The sequence below is a fragment of the Quercus suber genome, unplaced genomic scaffold (assembly GCF_002906115.3).
Source record: "Quercus suber isolate HL8 unplaced genomic scaffold, Cork oak 2.0 scaffold_962, whole genome shotgun sequence".
Classification (NCBI taxonomy): Eukaryota; Viridiplantae; Streptophyta; class Magnoliopsida; order Fagales; family Fagaceae; genus Quercus; species Quercus suber.
In genome coordinates, this window is record NW_027070382.1 from 122,941 (window position 1) to 141,931 (window position 18,991).

The 18,991-nt window shown below is 38.6% G+C and overlaps 2 protein-coding genes across 2 annotated transcripts; both read right to left on the reverse strand.

Moving 5' to 3' along the window:
• Window positions 1-3,904: 3,904 nt before the first annotated feature.
• Window positions 3,905-4,579, reverse strand: LOC136065417 (uncharacterized). The gene is made up of 2 exons (XM_065768566.1): window positions 4,379-4,579; window positions 3,905-4,264 (listed from the first exon to the last, which is right to left on the reverse strand). The coding sequence occupies exons 1-2, from the start codon at window positions 4,577-4,579 to the stop codon at window positions 3,905-3,907; spliced, it is 561 nt and encodes a 186-aa protein (XP_065624638.1).
• A 1,884-nt stretch (window positions 4,580-6,463) lies between these two features.
• Window positions 6,464-15,034, reverse strand: LOC112004490 (cysteine-rich receptor-like protein kinase 44). Its single transcript, XM_024036745.2, is given in 9 exon segments — window positions 6,464-6,976; window positions 6,979-7,111; window positions 7,234-7,384; window positions 7,575-7,761; window positions 7,764-7,811; window positions 7,943-8,153; window positions 8,291-8,418; window positions 8,891-9,019; window positions 14,790-15,034. Coding segments are annotated over 9 exon segments (1,416 nt in total). The 5' UTR covers window positions 15,010-15,034; the 3' UTR covers window positions 6,464-6,767.
• Window positions 15,035-18,991: the final 3,957 nt, after the last annotated feature.

Consider the following 18,991-nt stretch of genomic DNA (forward strand, 5'->3'; position numbering starts at 1 on the left):
TTTTTATGTAATTGGTATATCCTTTGACAAAACGTACTTTACTTGTATTTGGGTAAATCTAAGTAGGTTCAAGATGATCATTACAAGTGGTTAAATTGAAGACATGAAGATTACTCAAGAACTACTCAAGAAAAGTGCAATTTGCAGGTCTCGATACCTCCTCGACAGAATCTCGATCTGTCGAGATTCATTAAATCTCGATAGATGTCTCGATCGATTGAGCTTACAGGTTTTTAGATTATAGCCAGCAATGTTTTATTTTAAAAGGCTATTTGTTTATGGGTTTGTATAATCCTTATTGGACAAGGAAAAGCCCAAGGTTTGTGTAAACCTATTTGGAATAGGAGAGCCCATTAAGCTCCTATTTAAAGGAGGTGGGAAAAAGAAAAACCTAACCCTAGAGAGCTTCATAAGGTTTTCTTTTTGAAACCCTAGCCTCCTCTTACAGAAGAAAGACTTCTTGCTGCGTTTCTTGTACACCTTTGGGTTTTGTAACCAAGCAAAGTCTCTTGCACCAACATTGAAGATCTTATTGGTATTTCTATGTGAACCTGCTCCAAATCAACTACAACAATGAAAGGGTTACTGTGGAATTAGTCACGTACTGGGATTTGTGCAAAAGAGTAAGTCGCGTACTGGATCCGCGCATCAAACTGGTTAGTCACGTACTTAAGAGCCGTGCATCAAAAGGGGGAACTGTCACTACAGATCAAGTCCAATTGGGTATTGGGGTAAGGGTTCAATTGTAGGTTGGTAAGGTACTTGGGATTCCTTTACTTGTAACCGCTTGATTTGATAATAGTGAAGTTTTGGGAGTGGTGATCTGAAAATCACCCGGTGGGGTTTTTGCCGTTAGGGTTTTCCCCATTCGTAAACAAATCACCGTGTTATTTAATTTCCGCTGCATATTTAGTTTTTGGTGATTTGTTTGTGTTTCCACGCAATTGCATGATTAATTGATTAATTAACAACTTGGCTAATTAATTAATTAGGGTTAATCACAAAGGGTCATTCAGATTGTGGCCTATCACAACATCCATTCCAAGAGATCTTTTTCCGTTATTTTAGCAATTGTTCTTGTATACACATGTGATATTCTTATAACTTCTTCTTTCCTTTTTGTTCAAATGTAATTTGAAGAGAGAGAAAAAAAAAAGAAAAAAAAAAAGCCATTACTTCTATATGTGTTCTTTCAGAGTGTTGATGACTTAAGAGAGGTTTTGGAGTAGAGGCTCTAATCTAGATTATTCTTAGTCTATGCATGTATGGAAAAACTAGTTTGATTGGATGGGCTATGCACACACACACACTTCAAAAGTGAAGCTAGTGAAAACTCTTTGATATGTTGAATAGTATCCCAACTAAAAAATTGAAAGCTCATTTGTGTGATATAATGATAAAGTAGACTAACATTTGTTGAAGGAATTTTCAAGAAACCTTAGACTTTTGTGGGTAGAGTCACTGCAAACCCTTACAAGAGTAAACTCATCCACTAGGGGTGACCTAGGGGTTCAAAGACTTACTGCACATGGAAGTGTAGTCGTGTAGCCTACAAAAGTGGCTTGTATTTTAGTTTTAATTTTTCACTTTCAGTAGACATAGGTGCTTTGTGAATTGCTAGGGACTAGCAAGATTTAAGTTGGGGGCTGTAATAACGCCTTAAAACGTATACTTGTTATATATTTATGTGGGTATTATCTCCTTATTACTATACTTAATTTATATAATTAGGACATGATTTGCATTAGTCCCTATTATTTATCTTTACATAATTTCTTCAATAAGATGTCATTCATTGTGTGTAATTTTCTACTTTCAGGAAATCATATGAGAAAGATGAGTTTACAGGAATTTGTGAGAGAAAAGAGGTCAAACTAGAATTAAAGTGGAGCTAAAGGACCATGCTTAAATGTCTAAGGAGGTGCAGCTGGAGTGCTTGGGTCATCTACCATGTTTGGAAGCTTCAAATAAGAAAAGAAATCAAAGAGGTAGAATTTGAAAAGGAAAAATCAGATTTGAGCAATGATCAGTGTTTTGGGCGTATCTCTCTCCTCAAAAATTCAATTAACACAAGACCAAATGGGTTGGAACCGTGACTTAAATATCTACAACTTTCCAGTTTTGAGGTTTTTGAAATTCTCAATTTTGAAGGCCGAAATTAACTCACAATTTACTGCTGTAAACCTGGACGAAAATTAAATAGTAAAAGTTATTTTTTCTTGGGACACTTTGACATTAGGGTTTGGAGGGGAGGCTGTGTAGAACGAATTTTGGGAAGAAAACCTTGTATTTTCCTTTCTCTAGTGGCAGCCTAAACTCTTTGCTAGGGCTAGGGGTTATGTTTCTTCTATACGGTATGAATATTCAATGTAATTCTTTCTAGGATTTTATCAAAAACATATTTGATTGTTCAACTAGATTTCTTTTGATGTATTAGTTCTTCCATGTTTTCAATAAGTTCAATCATGTTTTTTTTTTTTTTTTTTTTTTTTTTAATTGTTTAGATGAATTTCTAATAGTTTCAAACAGGAATTAGGTTTTAAAGTGAATGGGTTTTTTCTAAAAACTTTTCTAACCGCATTATTAATCTAGGTTATCATGCGTTCTTGAATTGTCTCAGTTCAACTGAACCATAAGTATTTAATTTTATAAGAACAATCAATTATGAAATATATAATTTCTTAGATCACAAATAATTTTATATCGATATAGGGAAACACTTCGATGCCCTAGTATTTACATTATTGATTTAAATCAGTTTTTATTATTATTCTTATTAACAATCACCAAGCAAAGGTACTTTTCTTCTTCACCCAAATTGTTGTTTAATTATATTGTCTTTAAATCTATCTGGCTTCTTATGGCTTAACCTCGATACTCCGAGAATTCTATTGGTACAATCTCCTGCACTTGAGAGTGAGCAAGCAGGTCCTCGACAGCTAAAGCAATTGGATGATAGCCCTCAAATGCATCTAAAAAACTCATCCTAGGATATCCACACGTGGCATCCACCAGCTAATCAATCTTCGGCACTGGGAATGGATCTTTCTGGCGGGCCTGGTTAAGGTTGGTGAAGTCCACACAAACCCTCCATTTACCATTCTTCTTTTTCACCACCACGGTATTGGATAACCACTCTGAGAAAAAGACCTCTTTAAATGCCCTTGCCTCCTTCAACTTTTCAACCTCTTGCATAATAGCTATAATATGTTGCTTGGCCAATCTTCTCGACTTTTGCTTCTTTGGATGGAATGATGGGTCTACGTTGAGTTTGTGGGTAATAAATTTTGGGTCCACTCCGGGTACCTTGTATGGAATCCATGCAAAAACATCCAAATTCTAAACTAACAGTAACAACAAACTCACTCGATCCTCATGCTTCATGCTGGTCCCTATTTGGAAACTCCTATTCTCGTATGGAAGTATACTTATTTTAATCAGGTCCTTAGCACTATCAGCTCCCTGGCCCTCTGGGAGCCCTTGTAATTACTACAAAATGACCTATTCAGCAGACTCTTTTTGCTTAATCTCTGAGTTTACAGCCGTCACTAGACATCATCATGCTACCTGCAATGCCATGGTCGATATGAAACTTCACCTTAACATGCAAAGTGGATGGGACTGCCCCCATTGCGTGAATCCATGGCCTGCCAAGTATTGCTATATAGGAAGAAAAAGAGCTGACCACAATAAAATTTACCATCACCTCCTTCCCTTCTGTGTTCATGGGAAGCGAAATCTGTCCCTCTGGTACCACCATTTGGCTATCAAATCCTACTAGTGGAGTATCATACTTGGGTAAGTCCTCTGCCTTCAACCCTAACCCTTTAAATAGATTGTGATACATCACCTTGGCCCTACTTCCCTGGTCTACCAACACTCTCTTCACTACAAAACCATTTATTTAGGCAGTAACCACGAGCGCATCATCATATGGCTGGGTCGTTCCTTCTAAATCGTCATCCCCTAATGCGATTGGTTCTTGGGTACACTTTGCTTTTTTCTCGAGCCAAGCATCCTCTTTAGCACTTTCCACTGACACTAAACTTAACACCCCTTTTCGCCGACTCACGCTAGTGCCTATTGAAGCCGCGTGGATAACTTCAATTACACCTAAGGGGGGTGGAGTCGTATTCCCCTGTGATCTTGAAGCTTGCCTGGCAACACTACTCTCAGGTTCTGCAACAAATTCCTTCAACTGCTCGGACTTCACTAACTGCTCCAAATGATCCTTAATCACTCGACACTGCTCAGTTATGTGCCCCTTATCCCGATGGTAAGTGCAGTATAAACTTTGATTCCTTCTTGTTAGGTCACCCCCCATTTGCTCAACTATCAAAACTAAGGTTCATTCTTGATCCATTCTAATTTTATGTACTAGCTCCTTAAATGCCACACTGATCTCCCTGCTACGAGCACTAGGCTCTCGAATTCTCAACTCCCTTCTTGTCCTTGGCTGGAAGCCCTTTGACTGAGAATCCTTCATGTATTGTGGTGTGGCAGGAGCCTTACCTTTACTCTGCTGCTGATCATCTTCTAGTCTCTTATACTCCTTAGTACACCTCATAAGCTGTCGCATGTTCTTAAGAGGCCTCATAGTCAACGAATCTTGTAATTTTGAATCCCCCTGAAGCCCCAGTCTGAAAGTGCTAGCAACCACTTCCTCATTACTTACACCAATAACATTATACAATTCCCAATACCTATTAGCATAACTCCGAAGAGTTCATCAGCTCCCATCTCCATAGACAGCAATGCGTCCACCGGTTGCAGTACCCGGCTACACATCATAAACTGAACACCAAATTCTTGAATTAACTCTCCAAGATTATGAATTGGTCCCTTCCTTAGCCCATTAAACCACCTTAAAGTAGTCGGCCCAAGACTGGAACGGAATTCTTTACACATAAGCGCGACATTTTGGTTGTAGAGGGACATCATCTGAATATAATGGTTAACATTTTCAACGGGATCGGCCTTTCCATCATACAAAATAAACGATGGTCTACTAAATCTCCTCGGTATCTACACATGTTCAATCTCGTCAAAGAACGGTTACCGGGCTGCTCTGAGTAATGCCTAGCTCATGGCATCCATTGCTGCACTCTGAGAAACCGACATTCTATCAGCGAAATCCCATGATCTCTCCCTTGACCGACGGGAATCAGTTTGGTTGGATGCTTTTCCATGACTATCCCCAGTGCTCACATATCCTTCAGGGGATTCATCGTGATTCCTTCTTCGTCGCCTACTCCGTACTTCTAACTCTAGATCCTTGAATAATCTATGCAAGTGTTCTAGTTCTTGATCTCTCCTATCACAGTGCTCTTGTGTGGGGACTTTGGACGCTGACCGATACGTTTGTGAAGATCCCTCTCTAGAACCGGAACGCTCACTGTCCCGTTTATACCACCGGTCTTCATCTCTCTTATACCTCCTTTCTCGCCAACTTAAGCCCTTGGAGGAGCCCCTAGAACTGCTATAGGCATAGCTCGCTGAATGATGGTCGGACATGTTCAGTCAGATGAACTTCGTTGGAACTACAGCTGAGTAGGAGATCCCCCCAGATGGTGCCAATTGTATAAGCCCAATTCGCTGTTACTGGGCCAACCTCTTGATTGGGCTTACAATTTACTTCTTGTAGTGGGTTTTTGAATATCCTATGATGGGAAGTTCCTTGATAGGTAGACTAAGGCCCACAAGAAATGTAAACCTCACTGACCAAACACCTTTCTTCCTGTTTCTTCTTCTCCTTCTCTGTTATTTTCTCACTTTCTCTCCAAAGTGTCTAACCCATTTTCCTCCTTCGTTTCCTCTATTTATAGTCTCCCTTTAGTGGGTTAATCATGATCACTTTCTAACAATTCTCATGCAGGTGGGTCCCATTTTGATTATTCCTAACAAAAGTTGACCCACTTTGGGAACAGGGAAGTGAATGTTAGAACTAGTGCTAGACGCTGAACAGTGCTCAGCAGTGATATTCCCCAATGCACTACTGAGGTACTGTAGAACACATCCGAACAACAACAATGTTAAGGCTCAAACAGTCCTTGGCCTACCTACTGGGCACTTTGTACATACTGGTCCCCCAAGCGATGGCCTATGATAGTGCACTATACAGCCTTGGGCCCAACAATAATGGGCCTATGACTATATACTGTACAGTTATATTTTATAATATTAACATGTATAATTTAATTTCAATGTGTTTGTATATTAAGATATTAAGATAGAAACATATTTACCTCAATTGTTTAGTTTTGTTCGACTATATACACTTATTAAGAAAAAAATTGTATTAGCTCATTAAGAAAATATAATTAAGTGATTGTTTACTTGTGTTACTGTGTATATAGAAAAAGAGATTGTCAAAAAAGAAAAACTTTAGAATAAATTATAAATTATTTTAATACTAAGAAAGAACATATAGTATAACTTTGTTAAGTTCAATTTAGTTCACGAAGGTAACATATGGTAGAACTTTATTATATTCAGTTTGGCCTCTTTGAAAAAAATTTCTGGCTCAACCATGTAAATTCCACATCTCGTGAGATAGCTAATGACATATAGCCAGTCTAGCAATGACATATAGCCACTCCATAAGTATGTCTCTCCAAAACGCCATTAGAAATAACAAAATTTACATTGGCACGACTATCGTGCATCACCCTTGTAAAATGCAACATGTGGTGTTACTGATTTTATGAAATGCAAACGGAAATGGAGATGTGAGAATGATCAGCCCTAAATGTAAAATCCATACAATTCTAGCGAGGATCTAATTCCGAAATTGAAACTTCATTTACTGAGGCTTTGACAGAGTTACTTTTGGATTGTATTGACCCCATCTCCCTTGAATCATGCTCCACCAAGAGCATGTTTGATCTAGTGCTACTGTGCATCAGAAACGCAGGTTGTGATGGTACTGATAGACTCATAGATTCACTATTAAGCATGAGAACAATTGAAGCCATGGTGGTCTCTTATCTACATTTTCTTGAACGCAAAGTAACCCAATATGGATGCATTTCATTATTTCAGTTGTTGAATCCGTACGCAATGTGGGATCCACAAAGTTAGATGTTGTCCCATCCCTCCATTGTTTCCAGGCCTGCAAAGGTATGTAAAAATTGTAAACACAATAACAAAGAGAATATTATTTTACCGTAGGGTATCATATGAATTACTAGCCACGCTTATGAGTTAGAATGGAGGGAAAGCACTGGTACTCACATAATTTATAAGGCCATCTCCACTGTCTTCAATATGAAAAGTATTACTTTTCTGCCCGGCCACCATCTCTAGGAGAATCACACCAAAACTAAAAACATCGGACTTAACTGAAAATTGTCCATGAAACGCATATTCTGGAGGCATGTATCCACTATACATGTGGATAAGAATAAGATAAGTTTATTTACATGGTAATAGAGGTTTATATATTATAATTTAAAATTAATTTGATTTCATCATATTTGAATAAAGATGATTAAAAATATTTTTTTAGGACTTTCCTGTTCTCTCTACAAATAATGGTTTTTATTCTATATTAATAGTATGAGAGATATACTTACTAGGTCCCCACAATTCTACTTGTGTTGCCTTGAGTTTGATCTAGTTGAAATAATCTCGCCATACCAAAATCAGAAATCTTGGGGTTCATACTGGCATCAAGTAGAATGTTGCTAGCTTTAAGATCTCGATGAATAATACGAAGTTGAGAATCTTCATGAAGGTAAAGAAGTCCTCGAGCAATACCCCCAATATTTGGAAGCGCTTTTCCCAATTCAATTGTGCACGCTTGATTGGATCTACATGTTCATGTAAGTGTATAATTCCAATAAACAAATATATGTGGAAGTGTTTGTAACCCAACACTAAATCATTTAAGAAGAAATGACTATAAATAGAATGTGACAATTAAGATAGAAGTGCAACATACCAAATATGAAGCGGTCAAGGCTTCCATTTGGCACAAACTCATAAACTAGAAGTCGCTCATCCCCTTCCAAGCAAAATCCTAAGAGTCTTACAAGATTACGGTGTTGTAACTTAGCAACTAACATGACCTCATTCTTAAATTCTACTTCTCCTTGTGAAGAATTCCTGGACAACCTTTTCACAGCTATTTCTTGTCCATTTGAGAACTTACCCTGAAAAAATGAAAATATATATAAAAAAAAAAAAAAATTAATTATAACTATGTAATCCTCAAAAATTCAAAATTAGGGATTTAACATGTGAGGAAAAGTAAAATTGATATTTATTTCAATCGATAATGTCACATTACCTTGTAAACAATACCAAATCCACCCTCTCCAAGCTTATTAGCATCAGAGAAGTTCTGTGTAGCAACTCTAATAGTGCCAAAGTCAAATTGCAAGGATTCTACAACACTAATTTCATCTTCAGCTTCACCTGAAGAACAAGTCAATAGGTCAGAATTAGATAACTGTATTGACTCAATTGAAATTGTAATTATGTGTACACAAAAATAACAAGGGGGGCTATGCAGAACTGATTGCTGAATCGTGTCTTCTTTAACTCTAAATGGAGCAAAAAACGTCCTATTTGTAATATTCTTGAATTTGTTTTAGTAGAACTATTGCATACACTCATCTTTCAATTAGTTTTCATAATTGTTTCCACTAGAACCGATTTCATGTCCAATTAATGGTAGCTAAATTATTCTTTTGTTCTGTTTAAATGATAAGGAGAAAACAAAAATTGAAAAAGTGGAGTCTTATTTTCACTAATATTGCTTAATACTTCAAGCAATGCTTACACCACCACATACAAGTTGGAGGGATATGGTAGTTTTTCGTCCTTTTATAGTAATCATTCACTTATCATTTAGCAACAAGGAAAGGTAAACCAATTTCTAACTTACTCTCAACTTTCTTCCTTGGGTTCCTCTTTCTTAAATAGAAGCAAATGCAGATCGAGATGATTAGTGCAGCAGCAGAAATAGTTGTCACTACCACAACGATTGTAGTTCGAGATGAGTTGCTCTCCTTCCCTGCAAAAGCCGGAACTCTGCCTTCAGTAAAACATTCCGAGTGTTGAATTTCAGAATGAACATTACTAGAGGATGCAGAGGAGTGGGGAAAAAACTTAAAAGCAAAAATGACTTTATATAGATAGAACATTACACCACTAAAAAATAGTCTACATATAATTTGTTATGTCCTAAGTATAATACATGGCCACACATTTCTACTTATGGCTTTTGGATGTGATTTTCGGATGTGAGAGAGAGAAGAGAGAACATAAATAATTAACGTGATTAAGTCTTAACAGCTTACACTCATAAGTTTTAACTCATTGAAAAACATATATGTATAGTAGACTAATTCCAAAATTCTACACTTAAACATGGTTCAGTCTTAACATATTACACTTAATGTGATTCACGAGTCCATAAAATTGCATGTTTAATCCTTGACATTAATTTGTAATACCTACCCTTTAGGTGAAAATGTTTTATTTTTTATTTTTTTATTTTTTAAACAAGATATAATTTCTACACTAACCTAATCTAAGTATATATGTGTGTGAAGCTCACTCCTGGAAGCTTGAATCCTGGCCCTTTCCCCCCACACCCCACAAACATTTATGGTAAGTAACCTTTAGGTGAAAATGTTAACAATGACTAATAAGTGAAAATTTTGTTAATGACTAATAAGTCTATAAATTTGCATAATTAAGCCTTGGCATTAATTTATGAATACCAGCTCTATTGGAGAAAAGTTTATTGATGAGTATCTTACAAAAGGGAAGATTATACAATATGCAAGAGTATAATAATGGTGTATTCTCTAATTTCACATGAATAATAGGTCACACCATAAATTTAATTGGTGGGACACTATTATATATATGAGATATTAGAGATTCATTGATATGCATGATTGGGTTTATAAATAGGGGTTGCGTATATGAGGCAATTAAAAGGGGATTTATCCATATTAGTAAGGAAATTATTATATGCAATGAAAAACATATTTAGACCCGTTGGTTGATTTAAATGGAAATTAGTAAAATTTAACAAAGTAAAAAATTATACAATTCTAATTATTACCGGTTAAATACCACAAATTGTGCACGTCAAAAAACATAAAGCACAAAGAAGTAAAGTACAGAGCACAATTCATTCGTGTTGAAGTGGGAAACTTATGGACATCCAAAAAAAAAAAAACATTACAGGGTTAACCCTAGCCCGAAAAAGAAATTTCACTATTAGAATTGAATTTATACAAACCGAATTATACCCATGTGATTATCGTCTCTACCCAATTCAAAACTTAAAAATGTGAGGCTTAGTCAAGAAGGACTATTCCAAACTATAGTCCATCCCCGAATCATGTTCGTTACTACAAGGACTGCCTTGAAGATTTGATTTGCAATGCAAACATATAATGGATTGGCTCTATAGCCTCAGATCACCTACTGGAAACAGTATCATGAGATTCACTTTAAGAAAACTCGAGTTATGGTGAAAATACAGGTTGGTTCAATACTCTTGAAAACCTACTTGACTCGACTTTAGTGAGACCTAATATAGTTCAGTTTGTAGCACACACATACCAAGTCAATAGCCAACTTAATTAAACAATTCGGAAATTAGTATTCTTGTGTCTCGATAGAGTGAGGCTTAGTCAAGAAGCTTGCTTCAACTAATCGAGACATAATCCCAAGCTAGTCAAGTTTCAAGAAATTGCCTTCTCTAGAATTGCATCTTGGACACTTGATCTTGTACTTTATAACTCGAACAGGATCACAAGTAATGGAATTTGGCACTAAATCCTAACATGTAATATAATAAAAGGTGGATTTTATATATACCACTTATTCCATTTTATTTAATGTAGACATTAATTACACGTTACACGTTCGACATCTATGATTTTTTATTATGTGAGTCACTATAAGTATATAAAATTATTAAGACGATTTGTTTTAGATAAATTTCTGTTACAAAATAGCTTCAAAAGCTGTGGCAAATAGGATGAAACCGGTGTTGCAGGAAATCATAGGAGAGAATCAAAGTGCTTTTGTAGCGGAACGTCTCATCACAGACAATGTCTTGGTGGCTCATGAATTGATGAACCATATTTGCAAGAGGAGGAAGGGTAAATGTGGCGAGATGACCATAAAGCTAGACATGAGCAGGGTGTATGATCGGGTTGAGTGGGAATGCCTGAAGCAGATTATGATGAAGCTCGGTTTTCATACGAATTGGATTAGAACGGTGATGAGTTGTGTATCTTCAGTGAAATATGTGGTTCGAATTAATGGGCAGCCATATGATTTGAACCAGCCAACCCGTGGGTTGAGACAAGGCGATCCATTATCACCATATCTCTTCCTAATATGCGCCAAGGGCCTCTCAGCAATGCTACATCAGACAGCACATAGGAAAGCCATTAAAGGGGTGGCAGCTTCTGTGAGTGGTCCCAGAGTATCCCATTTATTCTTTGCCGACGACAGCCTGGTGTTTGGAAGAGCTGCAGTGAGTGAAGCTATGGAAATTTTAAGGATTCTTAAAGTTTATGAAGTCTCCTCTGGACAACAGCTTAATTGCCACAAAACCTCTTTATATTTCAGTCCTAACACTGAAAATGGAATCAAAGAAAGGGTGAAGACGATGTTCGGAGCTCAGGTTATTAAACCTCACGAAGCATACATGGGTCTGCCATCACTTGTTGGAAGATCCAAGAACAATAATTTTGCTCAGCTTAAACAGAGAGTGGCGAATAAGGTCTCGGGTTGGAAAGAAAAGATCTTAATGCCAGCAAGAAAGGAAGTCTTAATTAAATATGTAGCTCAAGCCGTACCTTCATATACCATGAGTTGTTTCTTGTTACCAAAGAATCTGTGTGAGGAGCTGACTAGGGTGATCAAACAATTCTGGTGGGGACAGACCGGGAATGAGAGGAAAATTGCTTGGTTGAACTGGGATGTGATTTGTCAGCCTAAAGACAGAGGAGGCCTGGGTTTTCGTGAGCTAAGAAGTTTTAATTTGGCGCTTTTGGCCAAACAGGGATGGAGGCTTCAAACAAACTCCAATTCCCTGTTTAGCCGAGTTTATAAAGCCAAATACTTTCCATATTGTAGCTTCGCTGAGGCAAACCTAGGCCGAAATCCGTCCTATGCGTGGCAAAGTTTAATGGTGGCGCAAAGCATAGTCCAAAGAGGTATGAGGTGGCAGGTAGGGGTGGAGAGAAGATACGGGTGTGGCATGACAAGTGGGTTCCCAGACCTTCAACGTACAAGGTGATCTCAACAGAAAAACCACAATAAAAAAATGCTCTGGTTTCTGACCTTATAAACAGAGCAACCAACGAGTGGAATAAAGACAAATTGGAGAGTTGGTTCCTACCTGAAGATAGAGAGGCCATTCTAAGAATCCCTCTGAGCTCCAGTCGCACACAAGATAGACTAATATGGGCTGAGAATAAAAGTGGGAAGTTTACTGTTAAAAGCGCTTGAAGCGAAGCACCTTGATACCAATGCAAATTGCTCCGATGAGTCAGCTAGGAGGAAGATATGGAAAACTATATGGAAAATGAAGACCCCATAGAAAATAAAACACTTTGCTTGGAAGGCAGGACGTGGAATCCTAGCTACAAAGTCCAACTTAGCTAAACGGAGAATCATCACAAATGGTATATGTGATCTGTGTGGAAAGGAGGAGGAAACGATATGCCATTTATTATGGACCTGTGATCATGCTAAAGAAGTTTGGAGGAATAGTAAATTCGCCTCATCGTTGGATATCTCATCGCATTGGAGTTTCTTGGACGTAGTTGCGAATTTACAGAGGAGTGAACTGTCTCGGCTTGGGCAGTTGGAGCAAATCATCACGGTCTGCTGGGGTATTTGGAAGAATTGAAATGACCTACGGATGGGAGGAAAAGGAAGGGCTGGTAGAACAGTGCTGAGGAACGCCATGTACCTGGTGGAGGAGTTCCGAGCTGCAAATGAAGGAAAAACAGAGCACCAGTCCGACCCAATAGCTCCGGTCTCATGGAAACCTCCAAGCCAAGGTTACTACAAAGTAAACTTGGATGGCGCGGTTTTTTCGAGCAAGAAACAAGCAGGGCCTGGAGTAATAATCCGGGATGGCGCTGGGGAGGTAATCGCTGCATTGAGCAAGAAATGGAAGTGTCCGTTGGGTGCGATAGAAGCGAAAGCTAAAGCCTTGGAAGCTGGAGTTGAGTTCGCAAAAGATGTTGGTATTAGAGAGGCTGAGTTTGAAAGTGACTCATTGTTAGTTTGTAATGCTCTACAAGGACTGGGTTCACCACCCTCTTCAGTATCGAATGTGCTGGCCGGAGTGTTGAACCAGATGTCGTTTTTCAGGTAGTGGAAGGTTACTCACACTAAACGACAGGGAAATGTCTCTGCTCACTTATTAGCTCAACACGCAAAATACGTTAAGGATTATGTTGCATGGCTAAAGGAATGTCCTAGCTTGATTGAGCATGCTTGTATGCATGACAGAAATGTAACCCAATGATTTGGTCTTAATAAAGACAAGTATTTCCTATCATAAAAAATAATAATAATAATAATAATAATAATAATAAATAAATAAATAAATTATACAGACCGATATAAATACTCTTACAGTATTTTTTTCAACAGTAGCATTAAGGGTGTAAAATTCCTCAATTGCTATTTTAGCAGCTAGACCCTTAAAATTATTCTACTTCTGGGGTTGTAAACTCAAAAATTTTTCCATCCTTGCTGCAGGCTGAGCCTTTATTGTTCATGAGTTTGTAAAAAAAATTGATCTTTTATTTCTCACACTCTCTCTCTCTTCCTCTCACTTTTCAGATTCCTCTCTCCTCAATCTTTTCTCCTTTCTGTCTCACGCTCTCTCCTCTCTTCCTCTCACGGTGAGGATTCTCTCTGAAGATCGGCTTTGGGTGGCCGTGGATTTTGACAAGCGTGGCAGTGGGTTTCAGATCGGGCGGACGTGGGTTTCAGATCGGGCGGCCGTGGGTTTCAGATCGAATTTCAGGTTGTGGGATTCCGGTGGCCGTGGGGCCGTGGGTCTTGGGTTTGAGGGGTTTTGTTCGCCGCTCTATCCTCCGCCTCCCTCTCTTCCTCTCACCGTTGAGGCTTCTCTCTCTCAATTTTAGTTTATTTTTTATTTTTAATTTTTTGCTATGGGGTTGATTTTTGGATGGATGCTGATTGTTGGGGCAGTGTGTTGGCCGTGGGTCTGGGTTTGCTGTTGAATGTTGATGGTTGATTGTGTTGAATGTTGATGGGTCTAATAATTTAATCTTAAACTTATAATATTTCAGTAAACAATTGTTGATTTGTAATTTACCGATATTCCTCTTCCTATTTTCTTTTTACCGCCATATGAAAACCAAGGACTTACTTTTCTTGTGTGGTCTAAAACTAAAAGTAGGCAACTCAAAACTGTGCTCAGAATATAATTAATATGGCGTTTCACTGATTTTGTTCCTCTTTAAAAGGAAAACTAGAAGCAGATTTTGTAGAAAATATATTATTTTAATGTCTTGTGAAAATATATATCTTGTTTTCGATCACGTTCAATTATATATAAACACCTTGGATACTGATTAATAATTTATTTAAATAATATTTTTATGAGAAATAAAAAAAATTAATATTTTGATAATTTTTTTCATTTATAAATAAATAAATAAAATTAACCAAGAAGATAATTAAGTCAACATCTATGTTATGGAACACCAGTTAAAAAAAAAAAAAAAAAAAAGAGTCATGAAACAACATCAGTGCTATACCTGGTGTACTTGTCGGCAATTCCGGTGGTGGTGATGGTGGTGGTGGTGGCGGTGTCTCAGCAGAAGGGTCAGAAAAACGGTATGTCTCATACCTTAGAACGCAGCTGGGTGTTGAAAATATTCCTCCTTGCTTTCCATTACAACATGATGCAGATTCATCCTGAACATCCTTCAGACAAGTGTTGCAATCCAGCTCGCTCAAATCAGGGGTGCACTGCATAAATGAATATATGGTTAGCCTATTTGGGGCATTGTTGACGTCCCTAGGAACATTGTAGGCAGCCCTAAAACTAGCCAAGGCATTTGTAGAAGAAAGGGGGTGGGAGTAACCCATTCTACAAGCGAGAATTCTTAAAAGAAAAGAAATACTAAGATTACTGAAGAATAGAATGAAATGGAGCAAACAAGAAGAAGAAGAAAAGGAACTTACTGTGGGCTTTAAGGAGGAGGTGTGTTCTGGGCTAGGAGATGAGCCACGAAGGAAGAGTGCTCGGCAGAGTAAAAGATTGAAAGGTGAGAAATGCAAAAGTGAAGGAAAGAGACAGAAATGATTATTTATAGGGGTAGGAAGCGAGATGAGTAGCATTAAATAATCTGCTAGCGGGAGACCACACAGATCGCAACCTCAATTGCCACATGCGTGACGCCTCGGTTCACGAACCGTTAGACAATAATGACGAATAAGCCATCAGTTAGGTTTAAACGCGTCTTTTGAGGGGCACATTAACACGTTCCTTAACTGGTGAATACTGACTCTTTGACTTCTCGAGTGGATTGCCACCCTTTGGGATCCTTGATTCACCCCAAGAACGGGGGACGAATTAAGGGGGGCTAATGTACGGCACCCTGCGCCAGGGCCCATTTGGGCCTGGGAATTCGGTATGGATGAATGGCCCATAAGAACCGATCTCTTTTTGCCCAGCAACCCATCCCAAAGCCACACAAGCTGCGGACCCAAACTGTGCCACTTCATCATTGTTTGGCAAGTCTATTCCCCGAGCATTGATGAAGGACCAACGTTCAAACGTCCTGTCCTTTACATATTCGGTAGTTTCTTAAACAGCACCTCTGCTGAGGGTACCTGCAGGAGGGGGAAAACAAGTTCCCAGGCCATTCACACCACCTCCCACTCCCACCTAACCACCCATTTACGAGTGACAACATTAGACTGCCTATTACACTAAACCTGAAGATAATCATAGCCTTTCCATGAAATTTGAGCTATAAATATGAGGAATACAGGAACGAAAAGAGGTTGTTAAAGGTTCACGAAGAGAAAGCTAAAAAGAGTGAAAGAGTAAGAGAGAGGGAGAAAAAAGAGAGGAGTGATTCAGGCAGCGGAAGAGAGAAAAGTGATCTCATTGGAACCCCAAACCTCCTTTGTATCTCCTCCTGAATTGGCCTTGAAGTATTTCTGCTAAAAAACAAGGAAGTTTTACTTCTATTCAGTTGTTGCCCAGACACTGATTCATAAACTGAAAAAACCTCTTACAACACTTCACACTCCTCCAAGGTAGCATGGAAAAAAATCAAGCTATCATCTACAAAAAATAAATGAGAAATATGAGGAGCACCACGGCAAATAACTACTCCTTTGATTTTGCCTCTCTCCACCTATTGTCTAAGTAAACCAGATAAGCCCTTAGCACAAAGTAAAAATAAATAAGGAGAAACAGGGTCCCTTTGACGTAAACCCCTGGAAAGGATAATATGCCCTTTAGGTTGCCCATTAATCTGAACAGAATAAGTAACTGTGTTAACACATCTCATTATAATCTCCACCATTCTTTTATGAATGCCAAGCTTTTCCATAATACTCTTCAAACAAGCCTACTCCACCCTATCATAGGCCTTACTTATATCAAGTTTCAATGCCATCTCCCCAACTTTCCCAGTTCTATTTTGGTTGATATGGTGCATAGTCTCGTATGCTACAAGAATGTTATCAGTTATGAATGGCCCTTAGTGAAAGCACTTTGGTTTTCACTAACAATGCTAGACAAAACAGTTTTAAGCCTAGTAGCTACAGTCTTTGAAGCAAGTTTATAAATAACATTACAAAGACTTACAGGCCTATATTCAGTAATTTTACGGGGATTCTTAACTTTAGGGATAAGAACAATATGGGTGTCATTAAAATTCGGTAGAGTTACCCCATGATTCAAAAAATCCAAAACTACCTGTGGTCACAATCACCAGAAAGAGACCAGAATTTTAGATAAAAGAGAGGGGGCATACCATCAGGGCCAGGGCCCGTTGTCGGATGCATCTGATTAAGAGCTTGTTGCACCTCCATTGCCTAAAAGTCACGGCCAAGTAAACTGTTCATAGGATCAAAAACCACGACTTGCACTGTATCAACTACCCTCCCAATATCAAACAGGTTGGAAGTGGTGAATAGCGACGAAAAATAATCTATGACAATACTCTCAATTGCTTTAGGAGTGTCCCGCCAAGTACCCACACTATCCTCTATGCCCTCAATCAAACTTTCTGATTTCTATTAAAAGCTTTAACATGAAAAAATCGAGTGTTCCAGTCACCAGCCACCAAGTACATATTCCTAGAACGTTGCTGCCACATAACCTCTTCAGTATCTAGCCATGAACCCAACTCCTTCCTCACACTTCGAATTTCCTCACCGTGAAGCTCGGGTTACTGCTCCAACCATTGAAGATTGGTTTGTAAAGCCGAAATACGACGCTCCACATGGCCAAACTCCACTTATTCCATCATTTCAAAGCCTCCCTACAAGATTGCAAGCAATTATGGATTGAAGAACCCGAAGAAAATGAAAGTCCACGTTCCTAGGCCTCACTCACCACCTCTGGACAACGAGGATCATGCAGCCACATGGCTTCAAATCTAAATAACTTCCCTGTTCTCTTTCTGTTCTTGGTGTCTCAGCCCCATTGGAGACAAAGCATGCAATGATCAAACTCTACTGTTGATATATGGGCCACTTTAGAATTAGCAAACTATCTCATTCACTCCTCATTAGCCATTGCACGATCCAAACGAGCCCATACACTATCTCCATTCTGAAAATGTCTCGACCAAGTATACCTTGCACTTGTAAACCCCAAATCCCTAAAATGGCATCCATCCACAACTTCCCAAAATCTGTCCATCTGTCTCTTCGGTCTAACCTGTCCACCTAATTTTTCAGAATTACTAAGGATCTCATTAAAGTCCCCAATACATAACTAAGGTAATGTATTGCTACATCCAAATGCTTCCAGAATTTGCCAAGTCTCCTCCCTCTTACTAGTATCTGGCTGGCTATAAAAACCTGTGAAACGCCAGCTCCCTTGCCCATTGCTACAAATGATCTTAGCATCAATAAACCACTTCGAATAACCCCTGATATTAACAACAATTTCAGGTTTCCAAAGGAGAGCTAAACCTCCACTTCAACCCTCATAAGGAACAATTAAACCTTGAGTAAAACCAATGGAATTCTGAATTTCCTTCATCTTATATTGTTGCTTCCTAGGAATCTTAGTCTCCATAAGGAAAACTAAGCTAGGAACTTCTCTCTCCACGGTGCTCCGTAAAGCCTAAATTGTGCAGTGGTTCCCAAGCCTCCGACAGTTCCAACTTAAAGTACTCATTATTTTCGGCGATGCTACCTTGCAGGCATCGCCAATCCAAATTCATTCTTCAACAAATCACTCACCACGAGAACTTCATCATCGCCCTTCCTTTTCTTCAACTCAGGAATTTCAGAACACTCAGACATATTAAGATTTACCTTGTGTTTACGTTTAGTGCCCACCTCCACATCATTTGAACTTACTGTATCCCCAACCTTGGCCTGGACCTGCTGCCTCTTCCAAGTTCTGGTATTCGGTCCAAGTCCAAAATTGGACTGGTCCAAATCCATTGATAACGTCCCTATCTCATTTTGGTCATGTACCACCAAATCTGATTGAATTGCTTGACAACCATCTACCTGCTTCATCTGAGAGCCTACCTTGGTAACATTCATGCTAGGTTAAACAGAAGATGTCAGCACACCTGTACTAATATCAGCCACATTTGACTCCTCCAACATAAGACTTACTTCAGCAAAATCGGCCTTACCCTCATGCAATCCCTTATCCTTGTGCATGTGCCCTTCCAATTCCATATAAATTTCCTTCAAGTGAGTTTGAAAAGCCTCCTCATTACTCAAGATATTTGATAAAGCACCTTTAGAT